This window comes from Biomphalaria glabrata, chromosome 15, assembly GCF_947242115.1.
Source record: "Biomphalaria glabrata chromosome 15, xgBioGlab47.1, whole genome shotgun sequence".
In the NCBI taxonomy this organism is placed as follows: Eukaryota; Metazoa; Mollusca; class Gastropoda; family Planorbidae; genus Biomphalaria; species Biomphalaria glabrata.
The window spans coordinates 18,623,997-18,638,413 of record NC_074725.1 but is presented as its reverse complement, the minus strand read 5'-3'; the positions used below and the strand labels follow the sequence as shown (position 1 = coordinate 18,638,413).

Sequence of the window (14,417 nt, the reverse complement as noted above, 5' to 3'; positions counted from 1 at the left end):
GACTCTGTTCCTCTCTCCTCTCCACAATACCGGTTCAACCGATCGACGTGTACCACCTTGCATTTAGTTCGAGGACCCCTCTGGATACGGTATACCACGTCGTTGATTCTCTTCACAATCCGATATGGACCTAATAGATCTCTATATCTAGAGACTGACATAGAAGAGATCCACCTGGTTACATGCGGCCTCAGAACGAGACAGCTGGAGCACACTCACAAAGGCCGCGGGATACACATTTGAGACCAAAAGAAAATCCGCTGCCGAGGACAGACGTAGACGGCGCAAAGAAAATCTAAATCGACCACCGGCGGACAATAGTTTTGCAAAAAATGTAGGTCACAGCTGGGGCTGCATAGCCACGGGAGATACTGCATTCCTCAATCTTCGGACTCGAAGACTAGCCTAATTATATCTAGATTTAGATATAAAATTAGATTTCCCAATTTCTTTAATCGCACTCTAATAGATTTAGATGCACAGGGTAGGCCTACTTTTAGTCTTTCGGAAGCGTGCTTAATATTTTTTTAATGAAATATGCACATTAGTAGGCTTACACTGGCGAAAGATGGAGACATCGCCATCCCCAAAATTATAAATTTGCCACTTTTCGATTATTATGCCTATTTGTAGGCCTACGCCTACCTAATTGTGTGATTCAGTATTGCGATTAAAGCTTTTGGTTTAACCGTTATAATTGTTAAAAATATTTTTCAAAAATATACCATTCATTAGTTACTGAAAAAAATGTAATCGCTCTAACAGAAAGTCAATCAGCTTCATCACCATCATCCGTCCCTTGACTTTCATTGTAGAGGTGCTGTGACAGTTCGCTGACCAAACCCCTCTATTTATCCCGGTCTGCAGCTGTTCAAGTCAAGTTGTATTAGATCTAGACAAGCCGACTCGCGGCGTAGCATACACCGCTATTTAGTGACGGGTGAACACTTCCTGAAAGACACAATTTTCGATATAAAATCTATAGCAAACTACAGTCTACGTATTTCCGTGAGCTTAGCCAAAGGGAAATTTTGAGTTTTAAACTCCCTCCAAAATTTTTGTGTGTGATAAACCCCCCTTTTCAATATAAGACTAAACCTTACAACAGTCACTTGATACGATGAGGGTAGCTAAGAGGGGTTTTGTGTTTAAAAACTCCCTCTAGAGGGCTTAAAGTTAAAACATCAATCACAACACACAGATCTACACAAAGCTAAAAATAAACATAAGAAACAAAATAAACCAGCAAAAAAAAAAAAAAGATTTTTTTTTTCTCATTAATATTTTTAATATTTCATAATGAAAAGTTGTTTCTGTGGCATAGTTTATTGCAAAACTGAGTGAAATCAGTTGAAGACATGTGAGCCCAATAGACCATTAAGAATGAGTACAACAGTGACAATGATTGAATGATTGATTACTTTACAAAGTGTGACATCAGTGACAAATGAGCTTACAGACAGATACAGAGAGGCTCCATACAATGACATTGAAATTGCATTCAACTTCTCAATAGTTGTTGTACCACAAAAAACTGAGCAAATTTTGAACATTGTTTTTTGTTTTCAGTTGGCCTGGAAGAAAGAGGAGAAAAAAAACAACAACTTCTGAAAGAACACACAAAGGTATACATGTTCTACACACAAAGGTATGTCCACTTTTGTAGGCAAAATAAGAAAAACAAATGTGTTACTTGACTTGGTACAAGATTATTGAACAAAAAAAAAAAAGATACAATGATCTTTTGGTCGAAACTTAACTTTGAACTGGTAAATAAACAACTACTTAAATGATAGAAACAAACTATCAACAGAATTTCCTAAGTTCATCAATGGCATGAGTCTGAATAAAGAAACTAACAAAAAAGCAAAACAAGATAACAAATTGAATAATTGTAAGGGAATGATGGGTACACAATAGAAACAAATAATGTACATGTTTAAATTAATGTCTTAGTTAAGTGTAAGGTCTTCAATTTCAAAACTACGATTTTATCCCTTTACTATCATCAGATGTCTAATATTTTTCTGTAGGTGGTGTAAACCCCCCCCCCCCCCCCTAAAAAAAGAAAAACAAGAGAAAGAAACAACACTTTTCCATCGCTTCTATTGTACGTAACATGAATCCATGAGAACTTGTAACATGAAACCATGAGAACTTGTAACATGAATCCATGAGAACTTGTAACATGAATCCATGAGAACTTGTAACATGAAACCATGAGAACTTGTAACATGAATCCATGAGAACTTGTAACAAGAAACCATGAGAACTTGTAACATGAATCCATTAGAACTTGTAACATGAAACCATGAGAACTTGTAACATGAATCCATTAGAACTTGTAACATGAATCCATGAGAACTTGTAACATGAATCCATGAGAACTTGTATGGTTACATTTTGAAAGAAATATAAGACAATGAAAGTGACCAGTGCTTTAATTTAATATTTTTTTTTTTAGACCCACTATTTCAGCATATTATTTTTACATTAGGCCTACTTTACTTTGAATATTATATCCATTCAGATCAAATTTCTTAACTAAGGGTTTAGGCCTATTGGTAGGATAACAGTTACGAAATAAAATGTTCTCTAACAAAACAAAGGCAATTTCTTTACAGAACAATAACAACACACCCAGGTAATTTATTTATAGAAGCACATTAACCCAAAGCATTCCTAATCTCTTAATCACTACAAGCAAAAGCTTGAATTCTCTCAGGTGTTAGGCAGTAGTGGATTAAAAATCTTACAAAGCAAAGAAAAAGAAAAGCTGGAGGAACAAAAAATAAACCTACACAAAAAGTCATTAACACAGAACCAATGACCCTGTAGGCCAAAAGAAGTTTGTAAATACAGACAGACAATAGTACAAGTGGAAAAACTTTGCATAATGTTTGCATTTTTTAAAGTCCACATTTGAAGAGTATCTGACATGTAGATTAAGGAAATTTACAGAAAAAGTTGATTGAAAAAACAGAACAAAACAGCCATATTAAAAATAAAGACCACTTGAACTAACAAAGGCACAGCAAAAAATTATATATGTAAATATTATATATATATATATATATATAAAAATATAATTGTATTAATGAGTGAAATGCTATAAGTGTATTTGTATATAAATTGTATAAAGTGTATGCACTTAAAGTGGGTTTACAAAACTGATAGGATATGACCAAGTTGTACATGACCAACTTGTACAAACACATTATGATACTACATTAAGAATGTCATTCAAGTCTTACTTGAACTATTGTAAATAAACTATACATTGAACGTTTTATAAATACATTCTTTTGAAAAATTAACATGAAATAAAACTAATTGGATATGTGAAGTCAGCTGTAAACATAATAAATAGAAAGTCTTCAGCTAATAGTGTAAATAATTCAATCATAAACATAAACAAAAGCTCCTCCTTTTGAGATCTTAGAAGTTGATATGAAAGATAGACAAGATTTTGCAAGCACAATTGTCCTAATTAATATTTAATACCCAATAGATTCACAATGGCTTGACTCAGGATTATTTCTCCAACTTTGATTTTCTATTAGGAAGATCAGCTTCTGTAGCTGGGTGCCTCAAATCTGCAGCCAAGACGCACAACTTCCCAAACATCACACATCATATCCCAATACTTGAACAGAAGTGGCTATAAAAAACAGACAAAAAACAAAAACAAACAAAAATTTGCCAGAGTCATTCAGAATGCACAAACCTTCTTTAATGCAAACATTGGGATGACCTTTTTTCTGTTTAATTTAGAAACCGGTACCAGTACAAACAATTTCTCACAGCCTTGACATACAAAATATTATGGAAACCTTGATTTCACAAAGTTGATAATCTCTTGTTAGTACCAGTTAGAACTTTTTGCATGTACATTAAACAAACTATTCACACACAAGTTTTGTCACACAAAGAGGCCAAAACTGGAACAAAAAATTTCTTTTAAAAATTATATATTAAAAAAAAAAAAAGATTCTTTCTAAAAAAAAATTGTGGTTTATAATTTTTTTTTGTTTTATTTTGATTGACACACATTTCTTCTTGAAAATATGGCTACATTAGGATTGTCACAACTCTTTGATAAATAAGATTATACAGTACAAAAGGAATAATTGGCTTAACTGGAAAATATTTAGATTAAACAACCATGTGTACAGTCACTAATTATATGCCAACTTTTCACTGGTAATCAATAAACTGAAAGATAAATAACTACACACCTAACCACAACGCCAATAACAAACTATTATTTGGCAATTTTATAAATAACATTACTGTTTATCATAGATATAACACAAAAAACAACAAAATAAATCAAATTAAAAAATGAAATCAATCATTCACTTCACTAACCATGAACAAAACCAACATGCTACTATATGATTGTTAAGCATGGTGGGTTGTTGGTAGAACAAAAGTATGAGAGAGATAAAGACATGAAGTTGAATGTTCCATTGAATCAAATAGATGAGAGATGCTGGTCAAGAGACAGAGCAATGCCATATATAACAGTGTGTTAACTTGGTCTACTTTGGTCCAACAAATGAGCAGGAATCATTCAATTAACTACCAACCAATAAAACAAATAAAGTAAGCAACATAACAACCAACTTGCCAGCAATTCAGATGCTATACCAACATTCTTGTCATCTATAAATAGCCCTCCCAAAAAGTTATTCAAGATTGAACTGAAACCTACTGCTATGTACTGGAATGTTTAAACAAAATAAATCAATAAATAATCCTTTAATTCTTTCTCTCCTAATTGACGATGCCAATGTTAAATAAAGAAAAAAACATGAATTCCCCTATAATTCGATACCAAATATAACATTTTCTGATAACAAACAAAAAAGTTATTGAAGTTTAATCAAATCAGGATAGTGAAATATAAATAAGCAAAATGAATAATTCTATCGGAACGAGGAAAATAATTACAGAGAGAAAGAGTTAAAGTCCCTCTGCCATCTCACTCAGCCCTCAGAACATAGAACTAACATCTTTTTACCAGAAGTAGAGCCTCAATTCAACTCCTCAGTTACAATTGATACAGTGTACATATTTATATAAATGATGTATGGTTAGAATAAGAAAATAGAGACTGTGTATCAAATTAGGGGTAGAAATAATTCATTGCAGTTGATTACAAATCCAGGATCATCATGTGACAATCAACATTTATTTTTAACTTGTAACAAAAAGTCTAACATTTTAATTGAGTAAGTAGAAAAGATTTATGTAAAACAATTGATAAGATTATTTCACAATTGATAAGATTATTGCATTAAATATAGATTGCCCATATCAGAATCATGATATATTACTGCTGTACAGTTTCACCCCAAGAGTACACTATACCCAATTATTGAATGGTTAATGCTAGGAAATATTGAAAAAAATGTTTTTAAAATTATTAATTTTAAAAGGAATGTTAAATTGAATACACTGTTTATAATATTTATATAAAAAATAAACATCATAAATTTTTGATTGAAATTTTCATGAGCCTTGATGGTCGAACTAATCAAATACAATAACAGGAAGTGGATCTCTTCCATTCATATAGGTTACAGGAAGAAGACCATATCCTTTGTCACAAAAATGAAACATATTGATCATATCTATTTATAAGTGGTAAGTACTATAGTGAATATGTACAGACACTTGCTGAGATGGCTCTAAGTATGCAGACACATGTACACTGAAAATCAACTTCCCAAAGCAGTACTTCTCAAATTTACAATGCATTTACACAATCCTATATATATGTTCATCCCTTGTGTTGGACACTTGTCAAGACAAACAAGCCTTCTATCTGCCTTTCAGTACAGTGGTAGAATGAGAGGTGTCCCAGCTCAAGGCTTTCTCTGTCTATTGAGATTGTTTAACATAAGACTAATGTAGGAAGTCAGCAGGTCATCCATTTTGTAGCCCTGCAGAGAAAAGAAATTGTATATTTTATCACACTGGAAAAATATTTAGCCCTAAACATTTTTTTTTCCTTCAAAAATTTATGAACATATTTCTTTAGTACCATTAGCAATTGCACAAGACATTCACATTTAGCTAACAAGCACTGCCATTGATAAAGGGGGAGATCTGAGTCTTAGTTATGGGCTTTTGTCATCCAGATGACAATGTCAATGTTTTTTAAGTAATTATTTTAAAGGATCCCTAAGACTTTTTTTGTTAAAAAGAAAAGCACACAATATCTTGCAGTGTACCTCTTTGCTGAACTCTAGGATAAGAAAAGCTGAAACACAACACAGAAAAAAAAACATGACAAAACAACACACTTAAAAGACAACCTTAGTTTACAGATAATAAAAACATTAGCAAAAAAAAAAAAAGCTTTTATATGAAATAAAAATATTAAAGGGATAACAATCCCCAAAGGTTTAAGTGGAAAAACTATAAAAAAAAAAGTCTTAATTTTCACAGTACACTAAAGCTACACACCATTGATGTTTCACACAACAGTTTGCTTCCTTTGACTAAATTACCAATAGTCATATGGAAATAGGTATTGCCGCTGCTCCAGTTGGAGATCTTTGAGAAGGGATGAGTTGCCAGTAATTCCTTTGGAAGGAAAAACAAACAGATTAGGTTTTTGTTTTTTTTACTGTCTTGGAAACTGATTTTTGCAAAATATAGTTTCTATTTATTTTTTTGATAAAAAATTTCAAAATTCATTTGTACAAAAGGAATGCCAATGAATGAATATCTAGTTTTTAAAGCTCACATTCTTGAGCTTTTAGGTTTAGAGAAGAAAGGATGTCATCAAGTAGTGATAATTATGACATAAATAAATCTGTCAATTTGTTAAAAATCCTTGTGAATAATCTTATTTTTTAAAAATTATTAAATATATAAAATTTAAAATACTGTATAGCTGGCTACAGAGCGCTTCATTTGAAAAATAAAAAAATAATAAACTTTAAAAATGTAAATCGTCAGAAATCTTCAGGTCTAACATTTCTTTGAAAGAAAAGTTAACTAAGTTTACACATGAACAAAATATTTATAAATGTTGAAAACTGTTTTGTTTTAGAAATATGGTGTAGTTAAGAAACAGATCTAAATAACAGAAAGTACCTTAGTTTGAGGATGGATCAAATTGACTCCATTTTTGTTGATAGCAATCAGGAGATTTTCTGGATAGTTGGGTTCAGTTGTTTGCTAGAAGCAATAAAAACAAAACAATGAGAAATACAAGTATAAGAAAGTACTTAGACGTATACTGGCATTAATTGATTAATTTTCCAAGTGTTTAATGTGCAAAGTTACTGTACTATGTAAGACCAATTCCTAGATACAGACTACACTCACTAAATAAAAATTGCATAACTGATATATCTCAGGTTGCTGATGAAACCATGGACTAAGTCAACTTTTACCATTTGTAAGGTCAAAAGAAGTGGATTACTCAATATTTTTAGTTATACTATACAAAACACAGAGCTAATGCTGAAACATAGAAGAAAGCCATTTGAAATTCTAGCTGAAGATTGGCTCTCTCTAATGTACCAGTAGTTATGTGTCATTATTTATAAGTTTTATGGTTACAGTTAATGCTTTAACAGCTGGCTTAGCAGGTTGATGTTACGGTGCTTTTAATGTTTAAAAGAACATTTAGAATGAAAACAATTTTCTTGTGTGTGTTTTGACATATTAATGTACTTGTGTTTCTGTGGGGGCTAAAGAATATAAATTTGAGATTTTTGTTTCTCTACAATAGTCTACAAGAACAAGCCACAAGAGTTGCCTCACCTTGACATCGAAAAATGCTGAACCAAAAGTTGGCCAGTTATAAATGAGTTTCAGGAAATCAATCTTGGCATCATTTGAAGACTTCCCAGCATCTTTATTGTAGTAAGCTATAATGTTCTGTTAGAGATAAATTAATGGGATGAATAAATTCTGTGCTAAATTGACTATTTCATTGTCATGTATTTTCTGTAAATAGAAATCTGCTAGTATTTGAACCCCCTAATGCTCTCAGACATTCTTGGTATGCACTAATCAGAGTTTATACAAACAGAGGAGCTGGTATACTAATAAAATGGGCTAATAAAGATAATCTAGAAAAGTCCATTTCAACTGGTGATCTTTCGAACAGCAGCAGGGCAGAAAGAGAAGCACTAGAGCTAGTAGCTACAATGCTATTGGGGGTTCCCAAGCACTCCGCACAGCCAGGGCAGTCCAGCAAGACCTGAAAACTCAGATGCTTCCTCTATAAAACAACTCAAGACAGCTCTTGTAAACCTAAACAACAGCAAGGAAACTGTAGTCCAAAGGATACCAGCACATGATGAAATAGAAGGCAATGAAAAAGAAGACATAATGGCCAAAGATGGGAGAATGACTGACCAATCGAAAATCCCTCTCTATGCAGAAAATGAAAAAAAAAACAGAGAGTAGAATAAATTAGAAATGGACCAGCTTTCATCTAAATTTCAAGCAAAAACAATGTCTATTACAAGTCTAACTTACATAGCAAACATACAATATTTTGTCTCAGACCTTGACACAATAGAATGACTCGTGTTCCAGAAGCTAAAAATAGAGACTAGTGAGATTAGCCCTTGTGGAGCATCACCAGAGAATGCTGTGTCCTTCAATGTTTCATACTCTATTGATTAGCCCCCAACAAGACAATGCAAGACAATGTCCCCAATAGAACAAAACTATATGGAACTGGAAATCACAGCGCAGTTCATTGTGGTTGAGAGGCCAAGTACGCTTGAACTTGTCTTGGCTTGGCTACCTAGGAAGGGGGTGCGAGGTTCGACACCCAACTCAAACAGAGTTGTGTTTACTGAGCATCTAAAGGCAGCACGGAAAACCTTCTCCCAGATACCACCTGCCCCCACTGGTCCACAAATGAGATTGGATCGTAGTGCTTTTAGCATGAAAATAGCGCTTTATAAAAGCAAAATTTATTTAAAATTTAAATATTGGATTACTGAACCCTCCAACATAAACATGAGAACAAAGAAGTGAAAAATTTACAGAACATTATTTCAGAGGTGAAAAAAAAATCAAAATAAATGAATTGCTTTAAGATTAAAATCTATTAATGAACACTTTTTTCTCAAATGGTGCAGTGTTTTCAGCTATTCTAATTTCATTTATGTTGTGGTTGTTTTAAAATGTATTTTTAAAAGAGCACAACAGAGCAGAAAAAAAAGCAAAAACTGAAATAAATAATTACCCTCTTCCAATCTTCAGCTGATTGAGCTTTCACAAGGTCTCCAGGGATCAAACGATTCAAAAATTCCCTGAAAACAAAATTTTAAAATATATTTTAAAAAAATACAAAAATTCCCTGAACAAAATTTTAAAAATAAATTTAAAAAAAATACAACAATTTAAACATTCCCTGAAAACAAAATTTAAAAAAAAAAAAAAAAAAAAATACAACAATTTAAAAAATTCCCTGAAAACAGAATTTTAAAATATATTTTAAAAAAATACAATTTTACACAAAAACAATCGCTAATAGTTTATTTTCAGAAAATATAACAAGACTTGTTTCGTATTGGTGATAATGCAAAAATGAAAAAAAAAATCCATGGCGCTCAGCCTGCCAAAAAGGAAAACAACTTACGGTATTTTGGTCAAGTTTGATTTGTCCTCTCCATTCATGACTCTGTAGATGGTTGCACCTAGTTGAGCTGCTTCCTCTTTTGTACAGCGATGGTAACCCCGCAAATATTTGGGCAGTTCCTAAAGGATGTAAGTGGCAAGTGATATCAATATCAGACATTAAAAAGCTTAACTCTACATTAGAAATATTTTACTATTATGTGAAATGCTAATTTAATTATAGAATACCATTATAAACAGTTCCTACATGAGAAAGTCTTACTGAAAGTCATCTAATGAAAGCCATCAATAACCCACCTGGTGGTAATGGAAAATAAGGTCAGCCTGGACATCTTTCCCTGGTACAGTTTTGATCCATAATTTCTTCATAAAGAAAACTTGGTAGGTAAAGGAGGGTTGTGTACCTGAATTACAAATTAGGATTCATTTTTAGAAACAAATTAATCATGAATTTATATATTTTATACACATGTATTATCAAATGGACACCCAGAAAGCACAAGCTGCAATAGACTTATAAGGACCTATAGACACAAACTCAAGATACTTTAAAAGTATTTTCTCTATTTTACTGAATAAGATATCAAAATACACTATTACTTTTGATACAAGATAAACCAGTGGTTTCTAAATAAAATATTACACTGTCCCCTCATTTCATGAATAATGTTTTCAAATGGCACACTTATATCTTTTTTGTACAGTTAATGCTTTAATATACTTTAATAAAGCTGCAGCTTCACTAGGTGCAGCTATGAAACAGTTGGGAAATCAGAGAAATAAACTATTTCATAAATGCAAATTTCCCACACCTTCTCTAGTAGGTCTAGCTTTACGAATCCAGTCTGTCAAGTGGCGTACAAAGTCAAAGAAGAAGTCTCCTTCGGGAACACTAATAACTGAAACAGTCAAAAGCAAATGTTAAATACAATATTAGAAAGAAACTTAACTAATGTTGTTGAACACTAAAAACAAAGTTTAGAAAATGGTGGCTTAGTGGTAATGCAGTTGAATCCTGGGATAGTGAATTAGAAATTTCTACAGATCTTAAGACATTTTGGAGCAAATCATCTTTTACTGATAATATCTCCCTTAGTTGTTATAGTGGCTTCAAATACAATAGTAAACTGCAAGCTAAATGAACAGATGAATATTATTTTTTTTTTATGTGCACTTTTTATTGAAACACTAAAAGGAGTTGTTTTTTTTCTATATTAAAAAGTTTAACTTGTAAACTTATAACCTTTTGTTCTAGAAAGGCAAAAATAAACAACCAACAACAAAAACAAACAAGTAAACTGTATTCTTAATCATAACACAAAAAAAGCTATAAGAATGTGTTAAGAAAAAACACAAACTATTTTTTTTTTAAATCAGTGAATATTTTCTAAGTCAAGACATTTGTGTTGAAACTTGGGTACTGTTGTGTCATTTAAACACTTTTTTAAATTTTTGTTTACATAATTAACTTATTGGATGTCACCTAGTTTACTGGAGGTGCTGTGAGGCATTTAGAGTTCTTACATTCAACTACAGTTCAAACAGTTACCTTTATCTACAATCTTGACAAACAAACTAAATCCTTCAGCAGACTTTAATCCCAGTTTGTTGGCAATATTCTGACAGAAATCTTTTGCTCTTGTGCTGGACTCTACCTCAAAACCCTGTCAGTTCAAAAGTGCTTTTTAAATAACATTTCAGTGATGTCAGATTTGCATAATTTTGATTTTTTTAAATAAAAAGGCACATTAGGAAATTTTGTTTGAGGTAATCATTCTCTCAGCATGTTTTGTTTACAACTAATTTTAACAAACAATTTATTTTGAGAATTCTATTTTCAAGTTTAAAAAAAAAACAACAACTGCTGTTAACTAACTGGTTCTAGGCAATGGCCATTTTCTGTTGCAACATTTAAGGATGCAAGATAAATGTTAAAGTTCTTAAAGAATTGAATATAATTTACAAACACACTATAATCAATATTTAGATAAATTAACTCTTTGGCTCCGTAATAAATTCGGAATTATTTGCCACTTTTGGACGGAATTAATTTTCCCGCCATTTCAGAGTGCGCTACTTTGCTTCGATATAACTTGTATAACTTTTTTATTTATTATTGGAAAATAATAAACTTGATATAGAATTAAAGAGAAATGGATGCTCTTTCCATTTCTTATGTTTTCTAGTTTGCAAATTATGTTGTTTTTGTAATTTTGGGTTTTGAATATAAAAATTAAAAATGAAAAACTCACCAACTGACATTGAAAATATCCATCCAAGTGCATGTTTAAAGAAATTTATTCTTCAAATTGAATTGAAATAGCTTTTTTTTCTCATTTTTATCCATTTGTTTACAGAACACCACAGAAGAAACAGCAATAGATGCAAAAAATAATAAACTGGAACTAATAATCCAATGTCACTACTTTAACGAAAAAGCCCATAAAAAAAGCAACACTCTTGGAACAAAACACTTTTACCCTAAAACTAGTCCAACTGTACAGCATATATATATTTATAGTATTTTCTTTTAAAGTTCTTCGTGTACTTAGTATATAAATATTCCTTCTAGTTGTGATATTCATGGAAACAGTCAATATGAATGTGTGGGTTCGACTCCCATCCAGCGCAAACATAAACCGTTCTCCCTGACCCAAAGTGTTTACATACTCTGTCTTTCTTTATAGTTATAGGTCTCCATTCTCTGAAAATGGATCTTATTCTAGCAGGGGTGTTCCATTTAATCCTATGGTCAGCATAGCTATTTATTTTGCTAACAAGACTATCAACAATGTGATTGTCAATGAAAAAAACATTCCATCTCAATAGATGCAGTTCTGACTAAGTCTAGGTTGACAACCCAATTTCTTGGTGGAACAAATCTGAAATTGTTCTGTTAGGTGCCTAGATATAGAGATCTACATCTATCTGATTAGATTTAGATCTAGATAATGTAGAGACAGCTAAACTAGTTCTAGATCTACATTGAACATTAGCTGGGGGTGGAGCTGCTTCATCAGCTGATAAACTTCATCATTACTAGACCTAGGTCTAGACCTATAAATTAATTTACTAGATCTAGATCTATATAATTAGATTTATCAATATCACCATCAGATGAAACAAAACCACTGTCATCTGAATTCTTAATACTTCTTTATCAAAGAAATATTTAGATCTACAAAGTTTATATGGCCTTGGTTGAAGCTCCATGTTAAAAAAACACGCACACAGAAAAAATAAATGTCATCTCTTTACAAACTTCGTACAAAATAAAAACACGTTAAATGAAGGAAATTCCGAATGTTTAGCAAAGGGAAACTATTCTAGATAAAAAATTAAGCAATAAAAAACAAGAATTGGAGAAATGGAAACGAAAAAAATAAATTTGAAATAGCCGATGCCCCCAGCGTTGGTCTGACTTTTTTCCCCTTTTTTAAAATCAACGTCCTGAGCGTTGTTGCGGAGCCAAAGAGTTAAAACTAGGTCTTCAGAGACACAGAACTGATATAAAAACAAACAACTAATGCTAGTTTCACCTCATCTGAGTCATCAGGGAAGTAGACTTTGTGTAATATCTGGGTTGTCTTGTGTTGAATAGCCTCTACTTCCACTTGGTGTGGAGGATACTTTCTGACACCATTCCTACAGGGGAGGACATTGTGTGCTTCATTAGTCTCTTATATTATTAAAATGCTGTTTACAAAAATATAGAATCTTGTATCCACAAATGGCAAAGTTTAATCATAAGCCCATGACTTCTAGAGCCAAAAGAATATCTACAACTGAGTAGGAACTATTTGGATGGATAGATTTGTCTTATCACACGTTAGTCGATAGAGCACAATACTGTTCTAACTGACACTCCCTCTTGTAAACAAGCAAAAACTTAGCAGGAGAATTCTGCACACATGGTAAACATATTGTTGTAACCCCGCTCCCGCGCTACACTAATGGTGCGCATCTGAGCACTACTGAACACACTAGTGAACGACATATAGAGACAGGAAGAAGGACTGTTGAGAGCCGGCTAAAAGTCATGGGAGTCTGAACAGTCTAGTGCTGAGTGCTGTCCTGTGTGATACTAGGAAACTGTGTGTGAGACCTGGAGCGACACTGGGAAGTGTGTCGGTGGTCTGTTCTGTGTTCTGGTATGAAGTAGGACTCTTAGAGCTTAAGACATATTACTCCCTGTGACTTTATAGCAGACGTCCAAGTCTAACTAGTAACTATTACTATTACTCCAAGTAACTATTACTATTTGTTGCTGCTTATACTAGTTATACTAAATAAATACATCATTTACTCTTGTCAACCTGTCTTTCGTTGAGTGCCTGCCTTAGAGAGTTACAACAATATGGTTAACTATTAAGTAATAAATCACCTCAAACATTTCTGCAGCCTGTTCAAACTATCTGCTGCTATGCCAATGTGAACTCTTGTGCGTAAAAAGGCAGTTAGTTCTTTGAGAAGATTGGTGCTTGGTGGGAAACATCCTGTGGCCAGCCACATCAGTTCCCAGCCTCTCTCTTCACTGACACTGAGACCAGAAATACAAAGAACCGTTACAGAAGGTAGAAGAAGTCATCATTCACAAAAATAAATAAATAAAAAAAAATAAGAACAAGCTTTCAAACTGATTTAATTTTAAATTGGTTAGAATGAATAATCTTATTAATGCTTACGGAGATTTGTTATCTGTAAGTTGCTTCATTAACTGGCAGTAAATTTCATCTCTTAAAATCTCCTGGTGTAAAAGAACAAATATTTATGTAGACTCAATAAAATGA

General features: G+C 32.4%; 1 protein-coding gene across 5 annotated transcripts in view; it reads right to left on the bottom strand.

Annotated features, from left to right (window-relative positions):
• Window positions 1-1,263: 1,263 nt before the first annotated feature.
• Window positions 1,264-14,417, bottom strand: part of LOC106056384 (myosin-VIIa-like) — an 83,501-nt gene continuing 70,347 nt past the window's right edge. For all 5 annotated transcript variants that reach the window (XM_013213095.2, XM_013213097.2, XM_013213096.2 and 2 more), the window contains 12 exons: window positions 14,313-14,374; window positions 14,012-14,167; window positions 13,167-13,272; window positions 11,177-11,291; window positions 10,440-10,526; window positions 9,925-10,031; window positions 9,629-9,747; window positions 9,233-9,299; window positions 7,789-7,905; window positions 7,114-7,197; window positions 6,478-6,597; window positions 1,264-5,951 (listed from right to left, as the gene is read on the bottom strand). In XM_013213095.2, the coding sequence (XP_013068549.2) occupies window positions 5,874-5,951; window positions 6,478-6,597; window positions 7,114-7,197; window positions 7,789-7,905; window positions 9,233-9,299; window positions 9,629-9,747; window positions 9,925-10,031; window positions 10,440-10,526; window positions 11,177-11,291; window positions 13,167-13,272; window positions 14,012-14,167; window positions 14,313-14,374 (1,218 nt within the window). In that variant the 3' untranslated portion in view covers window positions 1,264-5,873. The remainder of the gene's footprint in view (window positions 5,952-6,477; window positions 6,598-7,113; window positions 7,198-7,788; window positions 7,906-9,232; window positions 9,300-9,628; window positions 9,748-9,924; window positions 10,032-10,439; window positions 10,527-11,176; window positions 11,292-13,166; window positions 13,273-14,011; window positions 14,168-14,312; window positions 14,375-14,417) is intronic.